We start from the raw sequence: 16,614 nt of genomic DNA on the forward strand, positions 1-16,614 counted from the left end.
ACAGTGCATTAAGAGATATTTCATTTTGTAGAACTTCTTAAGTATCCTGCTAAACAATATTACAATGACATCAAATTGTTTATTTGCAAAATATTATAAAGGAATGGTGTATTCACCTGAGGAACTGTCCATAAAGATGATATGAAAGCACTTTAGGGAATAAAACGTGAATATTTTTCTGATCTTCTGTTACATTAACTAATTTTTATATGTATTATCTGGCAAATGAGACAGATTCATTATATATATATATATATATATATATATATATATATATATATATATATATATATATATATATATAAAGACATTTTAAAGAAAACCTGAAATATTGAATATTGTTGCTCTCATATCAAGGAAAAGTCATTGAAATAGAGAAGCTGTTGCATATGTTAGTCTCTAATTCATAAACTAAACACACTCAACTAGTTGTTTACTTTGGTACATACATGTACAGTGAACATGTTTATCATTTGTGTAGTTCACCAGTCAAACAAAGGGCACACAAAGGGCACACCTTGTTTTGTGTAGCCACAGGTCATTGTCACATCTGTGGTGTAGGGGTGTGACACTATTGGTTTGGTTATAAGTGTCAAATTTTCACTGTTCTGAAGCATTGATAAGTCTGGAATGTATTTACAACAGTGTATGTATGTGTATGTATGCATTGATAAGTCTGGAATGTATTTACAACAGTGTATGTATGCATTGGTGCATGTCAGTGTTTTATGATATTTTAAATATGGATTAGTGAAGGAGTTGATCAAAATTTGCTTTATTGACTGCATTATATTCAGATGTTCTTTGAAACTTTCATTGTCAAGGTTTATCACATCTGACAAAGAAATTAGAGGTAGATAATGGATCATTTGTCACCAACTAGGCGGACATCCGTTTTTGTGTTCTGCACTTGTCTTTTTCTAAATTCCATCTTCAATATCCTGTAGCAGACTCTTTGATTTGGGGAATCAGCAACCAGGGCTTACATTGTTGGATTATGGCTTCTTTTAATTATTTTTCTAACAATTCATTTTTACTGCCATCAGATGGTCAAGGTAATTTTCTTCTTGTTGTTTTTTTTGGGTTTAACACCATTTTTCAGCACATGATAGGCTATGCAAGGTGGCCAGTATTAATGGTGGAGAAAGAACCCTGGAAAACCCCGGGAAGAGCCACCGACCCACAAGAAGTTACTGGCAAGCTTTTTCACATAACCCAAATTGGCCGAATCCTAGACTTGAAGCCACACAGACAGAGATGAGATGGCAGTGATCCGTAATGGTGAGCGCTTTAGACCACTTGGCCACTCGGGGCTCCTTAATTTTCTTACGTATGTAAATGTGTTAATTGGTAACTACGTACTTAATCCAAGACACTAGGAGATGCTCAAAAGGGAATTGGATTTGACCATGGTTTCATCAGAGTTGTCTGACTTTGTTCATGTCAGCAAGCACATGTATATTTCATCAAGAGCACATTGTATAATTTGTTAGAACTTGATTCAGGTGATTTCCTTGTTGCAGACTCAGATGACCTGCCAACCATTCTCCCACCAAAGCGTAGGCGAAGACCTCAGCACACCCCAAGTCATCAAAGCTCAGACAAGATGGACAGAATCATGGCTGAATTTCCTAAACATAACTGGCTGATCACAAAATACCAGTCTGAACCAGAGGACCTCAGCTTGTATGACAGTAAAAAGGTACTTTTTGTATGCCTGTATACATTTGTTGCCATCAAATAAGTTTTGGTTTTCATGAAGATACACCCTCCTGCAGGCAGCCTGTCAGGCTATTAATGAAGACTTTCTAACTGACAAGGTAACCTATCACACTTTTAATGATGACTTTCAAACCAATAAGGCAACCTATCACACTTTTAATGATGACTTTCAAAACCAACAAGGCAGCCTATCACAATGTTCATGTTGACTTTCTAACTGAAGAGGCAACCTATCACGCTTTTCATGGTGACTTTCAAGCCAGTAAGCCAGCCTATCGCACTTTTCATGGTGACTTTCAAGCAGACAAAGCAATCTATCATATTTTTCATGACTTTCAAAAGCAACAAGGCAAGTTATCACACTTCTCATGATGACTTTCAAAATCATCAAGGCAACCTGTCACTTCTCATGATGACTTTCAAAATCATCAAGGCAACCTGTCACTTTTCATGATGACTTTCAAATAGACAAGCCAACCTATAACACTTTTCATGGTGACTTTCAAATAGACAAGCCAACCTATAACACTTTTCATGGTGACTTTCAAATAGACAAGCCAACCTATAACACTTTTCATGATGACTTTGTAACTAAAGTGGGTGGTATTATAAAAGGTAGACAGATGTAGCTCTACAATGATACCAGATAATCTGGAATTGCTAGTTGCACTACAAAATAGAGAGGGAAAAATCAAATGTTTTGGACCCGATTTTTTCTACCTAAAATTCACCTATGGTTGGAATCCAATTTTGTGTCTGGATTTTAGACTTTTGGGTCTCAGATCTAAGGCAGACCTGTATGAACTGCAAATAGACAGATGAACCTTTGCAAAAAGTAGGATAAGATGGGCATTTGGAATAAAGAGTGGTCTCAATATGAAAATAATGGGTCCCTTAAGCAAACAAACATAAAAATCTCCAACTTTTACCCTTCTGCTTATGCGCGAGCCAAATAGCCAATGAAAAATGATGTTTCTAACACAGCTAGGCAGTATGTTATTGGAAGATCACCTGGAAGTTGGTGGTTTAGGATGTATTCAGAAATAGCTTTCAAAATATGTTTCCTACTCGAATTTCAGACGGAAACAACAAAAACCTCTAGGGGTTAATGTGTTAATGAGTGGCTGCATAGTTTAACACTGTCCATTTGCACCAAGAACATTTATCGTACCTTTTCAAATACAGGATGTTAGTAGGTACTCAATCAACAACATAAATAAATAAATCAATTTACCATGAAGGGAATTCCAACTCACATATTATTTGATACAGCTGACACAAAACAACTTGTTAATTGGTATGACAGTGATCAGCAGTAATTTTCATTGCTCCAACAAATTAGTGACAGATGAGGTTTTGGTGATCTATGGACAAAGTCATTCACTGCAGATTAATATTAATTTCAAGCCCTGCATGAGATATGTAGGCCTGTACACTTTTACACTAACTGTTTTATTCATTGTGTACATACTTGAAATGGCACACAAAAAAGTACAGTTTGTATTTTGAAACCCACCACAACAACAGATTTGTGCTTGTATAAGCGTGATTTCCATAAAGGAGAGAGTACTTTTCAAAACTGCTGTATATAGTCATAACCTTTGGCATGAAATGGTCATGATTTGAATAGCTTCTTGTTCATGAAATATTCTTGCCCCTGATTAGTTTATATAGTTAATTTTCTGAGGTAATGAAAAGGTAAAGTTTGATCAACAACTGACATTTCCTAGATTACTTAATTCTAATAATGTATTATCATCAGTTTTCATGGGGGACCAACTTTTATGGTTTTCGTTGTTGCCCCAAACTACGAATTTAAATCCCCAACAAAATTTGCGCCACGTGGGATGATGACCTCCCCCGTTTTCTTTCAGTTTTTCAACCCTAGAGATTATTAAAGCTATTAGTATTTGATAAATCAAGGTTAATTCTGTAATCTGGTAATTAAATATTAGCTCTTACATGTGTTTGTTTTCTTTTTTATTGTAACCTTTTGAAACAAGAATTACAACTGATTTTATACTGTTTGAATGCACACATTTGATACGGTATCCGATAGCTGTAATTTTGCACTCACTGCCTTAAATCGATATGTGAGGTAAGTAAGGTTAGAGAGAAAATAGAGAAAAAGCATGAGGTATTCAAACAATAGTAATACTGAAAATGAAAGAAAAAATAATACAAAATAACGGTATATCAAAATAAAATTTAATACCTGTTCAAATCGATCACTGATTTGAGTACAACTGTTGTTGAAACAATTAAATCCTTCTGAAAGCACATTTCATTTTAGCCATGCATTTTTAATCCAATAGAACAACAATCCTGTAAAATACTATAACTATTTCTTGAAACACTATTATTGAACACTATGTATATACACTAATTACAGCAGAGTATTAAAGCTCACACTTCACAGATTTTAGGACACAGCCAATGTATCAATCAAGTCTCTTGATACTCGCAAATGCTTCTTAGGTAAATAATCCCCAGATTGCTGAATTAAACAAGCCCACTGATAATTATGTCCGATCTTTCACTCATTGCCGTGTGAGCTGCAGTTATCCATTCAGCATGAATTGGCTTGATTAGTGAGGTTGCAAGGTTTACTAATAATCTGCAAAACGACAAATTCAAGTACCCACGAAAATGCCCTTTTTTTTACAAAACCACAAAAATTGAGCCCAACAAAAATAAGTGATAATAGATAGCTACTGTATGAGATCTAATACTCTACATGGTTTTTGGCAATAGTGTTGTTTCCCAAATAAACCGTTGGCATGTGTGTACTGTTTCTCTCAACAAAAGCTGTAATAACTATTATGGTTTTCTCAATAAAAGCTGAAATACCTTTTATAGTTTTCTCAACAAATGCTGTAATACCTTTTATAGTTAAAAGTCATTTACTCATTTCAGAAAGTCAAGGTTGATGAAAAAACAGCTGAAGACAATGATTCTGCTGTACTAGAAACTGATATGGGAACTGATCAAAAAGAACTTCAGAATCTTGATTTACCTACAAATCAACCAGAAAAGGAAAACAAGGATAATGATGCAGTTACTGAAGAGGACAGGTAGATATATCTAAGTTTGTTTCTGTTAAAATAAAAGGAGGGATATAAAAATTCTCAGTAGAAAATGCCTGAAAGTTCTAACAATCACATGTGATGCATCAGTATAGAAAATTTAATCATTTTTTTTTCACTCTTTTGATAAATAATTATATTATTGTCAGACCTGCTGTTTTTTGTTGCAAATAAAACAAAAATTGTAGCGGTGATACATTTTTTCTAGGATTATTTCAATTTTTTTGTGGTGATGTTTTTCTTATCTGTTTCATTTCCAAAATATTTAACTCCACATGATATCACTGTAGGATGAATATTACAGAGATTTTGTAAATCAGATTGTTCAGTCTTGAGTTCTTTATTGGTTTCTTTCATTTTACATGATTGTTCAAATTTTCAGTTTTGACTCTCCTCTGTACATTGATATGGACTCTGTAAACGAAAAAGAAGTTGATGAAGACAGTCCAACTCCTAAACAACATCCACTAGATCTCTGTGTCAAAAAGAATGGTAAGGCAGGAAATAAAGACAATGAAGTTGAAAAGTATCAACAGTTTTCATACAGTAGATACGATAAAATATTAGAATTATACATCACTTAATTTTTAAGCCCATTCATATTAATAAATATTAATTTCTCTCAGCAGCAGCTGCCAAACTGATCTCCTTTCTTTGTAATGGTTAAGGTCTAAACACCAAATTGCATTGTAATAATTGAAGAGCTTTTTCCGAAACAGAACAGTATGGTTCTGCACAAATTTTAATAAATTCCCTGTTCAGAATGAGTGAATACATGAAAATCACATGCAGTAAATTTCCTTTGAGCATAAGGAAGCCTGTATCATTCATTAATGTCATCACAAGTTCAGTCTGATAAAGCATTTGGTTTTTAATCAACTGCCCTAATGGAGAACCTACTCAGTGACTTTTTACTTTTGATTATTTACATGATTTCATTGATTAACTCATTACAAAAAGCCTTTTATTAACTGCACTTGGCATTAATGCACAGTTGCTATTACGCAGTTGTCAGTGTTCACTGGTGATGTCTCTGTTGTTATATATGGTCCTAATGCTTACATTTTAGTGCCATTTTCATAACACATGATCATTACCTTTGTTCTGATAATGAAGATACCAACTGTAAGTTTTATGTTTATTTGATAAACGTTAGTTATCACACATTGTTTTCTTGAGACATATAATAAAGGGTCTAATCATACCATTCTCATATAGAAATTGCATCCTCCCAATTGAAAATCTTTCCATTGCAAACATACTAGAAGGGTAATTATTACAGTAACTGTAGAAATAGTTTATTTGTAGAGTTTGTACCTCAAGCAGAACTCCATTCTTGTTAATATTTCTTTCCATTATGAAAGTATTATCATGCTGTAATCACAAGCAATTATCATCAGTAACAATGCCTATTATTGTATCACTTGCAGACAAGGCTAGTGTCACCTTCAGGCAGCATTCCAACCCCCCTGTACAGCTGGTCCATCCACATGTTCACAGACCCCCCACTAGTGGTTCCCTTGGACAGCTGTCCACAGCCTCCAGCATATTGCTCAGGGACACAAAACATGCACTGAGCAGTGTGGTGGTGAGTTCTCAATCATCAGACATAACCCAGGGCATTGTGACAAAGATCTCAACAGATTGGTCATCTTCTGCTACAGGGTCTGCTGGGACCAATGGTGATTTGATCTCTGAAATAATTGACCTCGGAAAATCCATTCATGTTCCAGAAAATTTGCTCAAACATGGTGCTTTGCCATCTCCATTGTGTAATGACATTAGTGACACGCAAGCATTACATGATAGTTGTGTTGAAAAAGAAGCTATCTTTGATACAAAGCTGGAATCAAATGAAAGTGAAGCTAAATTTGTGCAACCAGCAGTTCCAAGACTAATTCCAGCATCAAGCATAGTGCCAGGGAGTAATTTTTCACCTGCAGAGCACACACAGAATCATGACATTGTACTTTTGCCAGTGTCTCTTGGTCCATCCACAGGTATTGTACCAAATGTTGACCAAAGACAACTCAATACAAGTAATTCTCAAGTGATACAAGTATCCATGAAAAATGGTGCCACAGACATTTCGGAGAATAGAAACTTGCTGACTAGTCAAGAAAGAACTCTTAAAGTTGGTGGAAATGATGAACAGCTTTATCCATGCACTGTTTTATGTTCATCCGCAGTTCAGATGACTGAATCTTCAAATGAAACTAATATTGTTTCCCTTAACACTGATTCCACTTCCCCTACCACAGTAACTACTATTAGTTGCTCATTGCTCTTACTAGAGGAGCATTCTGCATCATTATCATCCAATCCAGGTGTAAGAATTACAGAAAGTACCCTTGTAGCCAGCCATCTTTCACAAGGATCGATACCTGCTGCAAGCATTGGCAGTATAAAGTTATTAGATGGATCAGACATTGATATTTTTGATATAAAATGTAATATTGCTCATACCAAATCAGAAAGTATTGGCAATGACACTTCCTTGAGTACTACGATTCCTGAGATTCCAGAAAAGAAAACTAAGATTGAAATGCAGCCGAACTCTTCTGTAAAGTGCAAATCACCTAGCTCTGAATGTGAAACAGTTGGTGTAGTCATGAACACAACCATAAAGAACTTAATGACTGATATATGTTTTAGTGATAAACACAATGCTGTTGGAGTGATGGGCAAAGGGTCAGAAAATATGGCAGATAGCACTCTTGATATGACTGAAGAAGAGCCACCCATGAAAAAGTATTGTGAATATCCATCTTCAAAGGAGCCACCACCTTTGATGATGGCACAGACATTAGTGGATGCACAATCAGTTTCACCTGACAAAAACATCTCTTACATGGCAAATGACAACAGCATGCATATTTGTTCTCCTGTACACAATGCAGTAGTTGAGTTAGACCCTGAGATCCAAAAGCAGATGGAAGAACTTGACAAAAAAATACAACAAAATGAAAAAGAGAAAGAGGAGATGTTGAATGCAAAAAAGAAAATGGCTGAATTGATTGCAAGAAAAAAAAGAGAAAAATTGAAAGAACAAGTGAAAGTAATGGAAGAACAGCAGCAAAAGCCAATTGAAAATTTGCCAGCACAAACAGCAGTTGGAATGCAGGATCCCTTAAATCATATACCTTCATCAGATTCAAATCAGGCAAATCTTAAAGTTAGCAGTTCACATCAGGAGCAACCATGGTCCAAACATCAGACTTCATTTAATGAGTCTACATGTCTAGAACAAGAAAGTGCAGCTTTGCAGGAACCAGTTTCAAAGCAGCAACACGAATTACCTCAGCCTCATTCCCGAGAGAAACAGGCACCCTTTCAGTTGCCAGTTTCACTGCACCAACTACCCATGAAACAAAATGAAAAACAAAAGGAACAACAACAGGAGCAAACTACAGATAAACGGCTAGTACACCCAGAAAGTTTTCAGCAACAGGCAACCCCACGATCACAAAATATGCATGAGCAACAGGCAACCCCACGATCACAAAATATGCATGAGCAACAGCAGCAAAACATACCTGATCAACAGCATCAACCCTCTCAGCAGCAAAGACGATCAATACCACAACATACATTACTTCATGACAGGCCTTCACTGTTCCTGCAGCCATCATCTCCAGCTCAGATGTCACAAACATCTCAGGTTTTTCTTCAGCGTCCACCCCTGACAGAGCGAACATCATCTCAAAGTCATTCTTCAGCAGATAATATTCTGCCTCAGATACAAACACAGCAGCCATTATCTCAGCAACAGAATCACACATCACTAAAGCAGATGATACAAATTCAGAATCCCCAACAACAGAACATTCAAGGACCTAATGTACCCAGGCAACAGCTATTACAACAGCAACTATTTTCTGGTCAACAACCAAACCAGTTAGCTGGAAATCAGTTTCAACAACAGCAACTTGTCAGCCAGCAACGTTTTCATTTACAGTCTCCATTACACATGCAGCCATCTCAAGCTGCACGGATGCAATCACCAGCACATTTGCAACAGAATCAGTATCACCCTGCACAACATCCATCATTAACTCAGCAACAACAATATTCTCGGATGCAGCAACAAAACTATTATAATAATCAAGCACAACTACAGCCACAACAGCAGCAGTTTCAGCAGAACTGTGTGAAAAATCAGACTCAGTCACAAACACATAGTATAGCACCTGGACATTCTTCAGTTCAGACAGTACAGCGTCCTAACATGCAGCATCAGCAGCAAATGCAGCATTATCAACAGATGCAACAGCAACAACAACAGCAGCAGCCAAGACCACAACTGTTTCAAGCCAGACCAAGTAATTTTGGGAATACTTTTCAAATACCATCTTCTCAACAACATGAGATGCAGTCTGTTGTGATGCAGAACAGTTCAAATGAGTTCCAGTGCAACTTGAACCAGTTGGGATCAAAGAGTGTGTCACTAGGTTCAGCCATAACTGGAACTTCAAATGTCACTCCTACAATTCCCCGACAAATTACTTTGGCAATGCAAGAAGCTCAAAAACGGAAACAGTTTGGCCTGCCAGAGATTCAACCAGCACATTGCAACAATGAGAAATCCTTGCTGAGGAGAGATTCTGAACCTCCTCCTCCAGCTCACATGAACTGTGTAAGTCTTAAGAAGTTGATGAGGAAAATGGATAGGAATGCTATGAAACTGACATCAACTATAAAAGCATCTTGTCCATATTTACAACGAAATGAACCTATAACATGTCCTCCATTAGATGGCAGAAAATCAGGAAGTAATGAGATGAAAGCACCAGCCAAGGCACATAGTCAGCCACCCTTTAATATAGCTGGCAAATTGATTGTTCAGCAGTTACCAGGAAAAACACCTTCAGTCAACAGACCGATCAATGAAGACAAGGAAACAGCAAGACATTCCAGTGTACCTAACACCCCAACAAGTGCAACATTGGGTGTCCAACTTCCGCCTCGAGCTTCCTCAGCATCTGACAGGCATTTACAAAGGTCTCAGTCTATCTCTGAAATAGGTCAGCCTACCTTGACATTCCATCCTAATAGCCCATCATCTGCAACCTTATCAAGGTCAGCATCCTCTTCACAGTCCTTCACAAACCTATCCATACAAGAAGAATCCAAACTCACTGAAGTTAATACACTGACTGTTGCTTTATTGAATTCACAGCAAAAAACTGAAGGAAGTGTGAAATTCACAAACACATCACAAACCCTTGCACCCCCAACCATCCACTGTCAGGATGCAATTGCTTCCTCAAACACAGATAATTCCAATATAATAGACCTAACTAAAGAATGTTCAACAGTTCAGAATTCGAATGACTTGCAAAAAGATGATACTGAGAAAGCTGTCCAGCTTGAACTCAATAAGGCCATTGCAAAACGATGCAAGCAGGATTTACTAAATGCTACAATGACAGGAGAAGATTGGACTCAGTTGGACCAGCAACCTTCCAAGGCCTCTCACCAGACACATGGCATGAAATTACCACTTGGACCCAGCAGTACTATTGTGCTAACTGTTGATAATCAACCCCATGCTCAGCAGGCTTCACTGCAGGTTTCTCCAGTCCTAGTTTCAACACCAATGAATGGCATTCAGAACCAACAGCACCAATGGCAAAAAGTAAATGAGGAAATGAATGCCATGAAATCTGTCCTAGTTTCACCACCACAGAAGCAGCTTCCTGTAAATCAAGGTCCAGGACTTATGATGAGAACTTCGTCAGGCATGCAAGTATCAAACATGCTGACCATGCAGACTCCAAATAATAGGTTATCATCTGGCCAAGGAGGAAGGATGCCTCAACTTCTGCCAAAGGTCCAAAACCCAATGATTCGGATGATTGGGTCTGCAGCAGTTCCAGTTCATGGAGTCATGATGCCTCCAACTGCAGGAAACATGCAGATAAACAGGCCATGTCACCCTCAAGCAGTGATGATGCAAGGGCCATATAGAATGAATCAACAGCATTTACAGGCCCAGAGACAGTACCAAAATCCAGAGATAATGAAACACAGGACAAGGCAATATATAGGTAATTGACATTTTAGCTTAAAGTTTCTTTTAAGTTCAACAATTTTCTTGATTTGGAAAATGTAGCATGTTTATTTGTTGTGCTTTAATTTTATGCTGAATTTTAAGTTTCAAACAATCCATATGATTCCATATTATAACCAATATAACTTGTATTTTTCAATGCTAATTATGTCATGCTCATTACAGGTGCTCAGAGAGCAGGTATTATGCCTCCACAGCAAATTCCCCTTCAGTCTTCTGTAGAGATAAATCAAGATTCCAACAGTTGTGCGCAACCATTGCGACAACAACCTCCACTAAACCCATCAGCTCAGGCAAATGCTTTTAATCAAAACAGACAGCAACCACAACAGATAGCTCCCGCTCCACAGCAGGCATTTCTTCCCATGTCCTACCAACGGCAGACGACAAGCTCGCAAGCCAGATTTGCACCACTGGCAACGTATGTGACTAGCTCAGGTCATGGTCAGCATATGCATACCCAGAATTCCATGGTTATGAGAAATGAACAGGTAAAGTGTTATCATCCATGTTAATGCAGTACATCTTCAGATATATTACTTGAGCCAATACCAGATGAATACTTTCAGTATATCTCAGCTCTGACATCTCTTGCCTCTGCAGTGCAGATGCTCTCATCTGAAATAAACTCTGAAAGTCCTGTTTGCTCTGAAAGACTTCTTAGTTGTTACCACAGAGTGTACAATAGTAGCTTCCCCACAAATGAAATTTACGATGAATCCGATGAGTTTATTTTATGATTTTATTGGTCAAATTGAGTCACATAAATATCTAGTGGGACACTATATGTATGGTATACACATCATAATGACACAGAAATCTGTCACTGTTTAATTAGATAGTTGATCATTTTCACCAAACATTTGTTTCTAAATTAAATGTATCCTGTAACTTGTACCTGGTGATACATGGAACACATTAAGAGATAGACTACTGATACTTGAAATATACTTTAATATATGTTGTGCATGGAATAAAATGGCTCATTCACTTTATTTTCTTTACACAACCTTGTTTAATTTGAAATATCTCTGCAAGGTGTTTTAAAATGTTTGCATATAAGCAACATACGTTGACAAGGCGTACAAAAATTCCACCCCAACATGCAAGCCTGATGTAATTATTCAGAAAGTACTTTTGGAAATGTTATTATAAATGAAATTTATTGTGTCAGAACTAGCTTACTGACCTCCATCCCCTTTATCATTTTCTATGTTATCTCTAACCTACTACTTACTTAAATGTTTACAATTTCTGGCAATAAATATCCAGGTAGCCATCTATTAAAGGCCAGTTATGAAGAACCTCTTCAAAATATACATTTTAGATGCTATTTATGGAACATTATGCACAGATTAGAAATTTATTTTTTCCAGGAAAATTTACTAAAGCCAAATTTCTTAAATATATAGAAAAGGAAATGAGTTATACTGTATGATTTCTACAGTATTACATCACTGGACAAGGTTTGCAGTTACAGTGACATCATTTCTAGAAATAGCTGATCAGTCACTATTGTAGAAGTGTATTGATTGCAGGTCCCATCAAGTAGAAATGTCTGATTTTGTGGAGTATAAAGTTGCAAATTATTATCAAATACACAAAAAAGAGAACCTTTTCTCTTTTTCAAATTTATAAATGAGAAAGTTGAAAGATGCAGAAAATGGTGATCTACTGATCAGGGCCATCACACATGCACCACAATCGGGGAATGGGGGGGGGTCCAAATGCAAAATTCATGCAAGGTGTCATTTTCCCCAGGACCAACCCTGCTACTGATTATAATGTGTCAAACCATGTAATAATGTGAATAGCTACTGCTCATTCTCAGTTTTGTCCAGTCATATTACAGGCACTAACACATTGACAGATCATACTAAGTTTTGTCAAGTCATATTACAAGCAATTACATCTTGACAGATAATAATAAAGTTTTGTCCAGTCATAGTACAAGAGCAATTGCACCGTGACAGATCATTCCAAGTTTTGTCCAGTCATATTACAGGTAATAATGCCATGACAGATCATTCCAAGTTTTGGCCAGTCATAGTGTAAGAAATTACACCATGACAGATCATTCCAAGTTTTGGCCCGTCATAGTGTAAGAAATTACACCATGACATCATTCCAAGTTTTGGCCAGTCATAGTATAAGCAATTACATCTTGACAGATCACACTAAGTTTTGTCCAGTTATAGTACAAGCAATAACACCATGACAGATCATTCCAAGTTTTGGCCAGTAGTATTACAAGCAACAGCAAATTATTGATCATTCTAAAAGTAGCAGACAAGGATTAGAGATGGCATACAGTCACTCACTGGGGGAAAATGAGCGAGGGAGAGGAAGAATATTGACAGTGATATATGACAAATAAATTACCCCTTGTCATACGGTACAGAAGCGTTAACTGCAAACACATAACTTCATTAAAATAATCTTAAAATGTATACTGGAGAAATAAGAGCAGCAAATAATCAAGGACAACTTGGACAGATATTATGTTTGGACAGTGGTTATATTTCAAGGGAGCCGTGTGCAGCATTTTTTAAAATGGCATTTTTTTATTGTCCATAATTATGACTAAATGTAGGCCTCTGATGTGTTTATTTCCTTGCATTTTATTTACTTTAAAAGAAATTATGCTGAGCTCACTCTTCTTCACTTCAATGCAGCGATGTCAGAATTGTTTGGAAAAGTTTTTGTTTCCTATTTTCTCTCGATCAGTCTGTTATTTCTTAATTGTAGATTTAGCATTAGTCAGTACAATTTCTTACATTTTCAAAGGATAACTACCAGCATTTGTTTTAATTCAGTGCATGCTGCATATTTTCTGTGTTGTTGTAGAGCAGCTGTCATTGGAGCAAGCTAAATCACTGGGTATATATGTTTAGCTAGAAACTGTGTGGTGATAAAAATATATATGCACACATATGCATGCATACATGAACACAGCTTGAGGGAAGAATTATTTAATCAGAGTGAAGAGTATAAACATGCAGGCAGTGGTATAACTAAGGATAAACATGCAGGCAGTGGTATAACTAAGGATAAAAATGCAGGCAGTGGTATAACTAAGGATAAACATGCAGGCAGTGGTATAACTAAGGATAAACATACAGGCACTTGTATAACTAAGCATAAACATGCAGGCAGTGGTATAACTAAGGGTAAACATGCAGGCAGTGGTATAACTAAGGTACAGTTAACTAAATCGCAGCATAGGTGAGTACTTATGTTATCCCACTAGCACAGCTATACGGATTATATGTATCTTAAACGGGAGACCTTAGTCTCACATCATTATTTAAAAGAGAGGTATGGTTGGACATAATTTCCTTACTGAAACATGCAATCTTATCTGGAATATATATATATATATATATATATATATATATATATATATATATATATATATATATATATATATATATACCAAGCTGTGATACTAAGATTCCAGAATGCACAGGCACCTCATCATTATAGCCATTTTAGCAAGTTTGTTCTAGTAATACATTTATTCTACATACTTTTCAAGGATAGGTCATACCTGCACCAAATATTGTTGTGAGGGTCATACATTTAAATGCATTTGTTCATAAACAGTGTAATAATATTTTGTACATGTATTAGGAATGAATATGCAGTTTTCAGATATAGAACATTTTTAAGAGTTTAAACATCCATATTTAGTCATTAAGTGGTATATTTTTCGTTTGTTCTTCTTTTCTTGTGAAAATGTTCAGGTGCCTAGTTTTGTATTATATGTGCACTTTAGCAAATATATTTCACTAATTCATATCCATCCCTAAATTAGTATGTGCATCCCACCTTAAGTTGGTTCTTCATATAACTTGATAACTCGGAATCGTGTTACACGGAGCTGGTGATGATAATTGCATTGTGTTTCAGAAGGAAAGGGGGTTGGGACAGAAGATTCATTTTCTTCAAATTTAATCAGATACTTTTATTTTATTATATGCCCGGCATCAAGCAGGTATTAGTAAAAAAAATGGTACTAACAGCTGCCTCGCTAGGCACTCAACATTAAGAGGTTAGTGTTAGTATTGGTCAGCCTGGTGTCAGGATAATGTGACTGGGTGGGGCATCATGCTACATGTCTGCGGCATGATGACCCAGTGCTAGACATCACTATAAACCGCCACACTGCAGACATCGTAGCGATATGACTGAAAAATTGTTAAAGCTACATTAAAAATCCATATCACTCTCACACATATCACACACTTAGATTCAGTCTTATTACCCATCAGCCCCTGAGTGCATGTTGAAGCTGCAAGTCGCACACTAAGGTTTGGTCATGGGGACCCATTTTATATTGCCTGGATTCCAATACATATTTAAATATTGCCATGAAACTCGCGATATGGGTACATCTTGGAATGACATTGTGTTGTACACTATATGACTTCTTAAAAAGACCCCAAAAATGATGTTCTGACTTGTGCCAGATAAGTAGTTGCGTCTTGAAATACATTTATAGAACTATACTTTTTATAGTTACTGTATAGCAAAGATTTGCTGACGTGCCTTTTATCACCAAGAAGTCGCATCTATATTCTTATATCCTTGTTGTTCTTTCAAAGACAAATGTAATTGGGCCACCTCTTCACGGTTGATAATAACTTTGTTTCGATTCGCTATTTGCATTGCCATTCTTCGGATTTATGATTCTGTTTTTATGATATCTTTTTTAGTTGAACTTGGGGATTTTTTTTTTAAACATTACTTTTAATTTATTTCGCTATATACCAAGTACGTGCAGTAGTCATTCACAGGGTAGACAGGTTATTAGCATTTAAAGCATGTCAAGTGCAGCATTATTCTGTTTACTTGTGCGTTATTTCTGCGACATCCTGTATAAGTAAAATTCAGTACTTCAGCACCAAAAATAGATGTGCTTGGCCTTTGTTTGCTGTATAAACTTTTCTTTCCAGACAAGTGCATAGGTTTGATTTCAGTGTTTACAGACACACAAAAATATGTATTAAAGTTACTTTGAGCCACTAAAAGTACGTTGTTTTTTATTCTAATTGGATTCTATCGCAAATATGGTTAAATAAATTTGATGGCAGTATAACCGAAGTCCGTTTTGTTTTAAAAGATGCTCTATAGACAAATAGCGAAGAGTTTGAAATGAAGGTTTTAAAAGATAACGACTCCGGTTATCCTGCAGGGGTTAAAGATCAGCTCTATCAATCAACTCCAGTTTCTTGCAGGTCTTAAAGATAAGTTCTGCATGTCCACTCCAGTTATCTTGCAGGACTTGAGATAAGTTCAAATGAATTTTTGTCCTCTAATGTTGCCAGCCGTAATAGCCTTTTTGAAATAAATTATTGCAAGTTATGACCATCATCTGTTTTTTTATATTGTATATATTATTTTTTTTAATTTATATATTTTAGCGCAAAGTAAGAATGCATTTGTTGTACTAAGATTTATGTTTTAAGTGGATTTTGCAAATTCGTTTCTGTCATTTTTTTGCTTTTATGTAACATCCTGTTTTATCTTATGTTCATGCTAGCCAAAATGGACACTGCTTTCTTCTAACAAGGATCAAACGGTTGCGTATACAGGTATTGTAACAAATATCCTTTGTTCTTGCATGTTCGTGGTCACTTTATTTTATTGGGAGGTAACTTTTGTTGCTATTCAGCTGTTCTTCAGTCTAAAATCATATATTTCCGGAATTATAGCCGCAAGATAGATCTC

The 16,614-nt window shown here is 36.3% G+C and overlaps 1 protein-coding gene across 9 annotated transcripts in view; it reads left to right on the top strand.

Annotated features, from left to right (window-relative positions):
• Nucleotides 1-16,614, top strand: part of LOC149776786 (uncharacterized) — a 183,011-nt gene that overhangs the window by 145,751 nt on the left and 20,646 nt on the right. For 7 of the 9 annotated variants that reach the window (XM_089941466.1, XM_089941468.1, XM_089941473.1 and 4 more), the window contains 5 exons: nucleotides 1,524-1,702; nucleotides 4,639-4,796; nucleotides 5,191-5,300; nucleotides 6,239-10,858; nucleotides 11,047-11,372. In XM_089941466.1, coding sequence (XP_089797592.1) covers nucleotides 1,524-1,702; nucleotides 4,639-4,796; nucleotides 5,191-5,300; nucleotides 6,239-10,858; nucleotides 11,047-11,372 — 5,393 coding nt within the window. Of the gene's footprint in view, nucleotides 1-1,523; nucleotides 1,703-4,638; nucleotides 4,797-5,190; nucleotides 5,301-6,238; nucleotides 10,859-11,046; nucleotides 11,373-16,426; nucleotides 16,479-16,614 lie in introns of all 9 variants that reach the window. The other 2 variants (XR_016416126.1, XM_089941469.1) reach the window with 2 other exon arrangements.

The sequence above is a fragment of the Sinohyriopsis cumingii genome, chromosome 18 (genome assembly GCF_028554795.1).
Source record: "Sinohyriopsis cumingii isolate HCF-2022 chromosome 18, ASM2855479v2, whole genome shotgun sequence".
NCBI classification, from domain to species: domain Eukaryota; kingdom Metazoa; phylum Mollusca; class Bivalvia; order Unionida; family Unionidae; genus Sinohyriopsis; species Sinohyriopsis cumingii.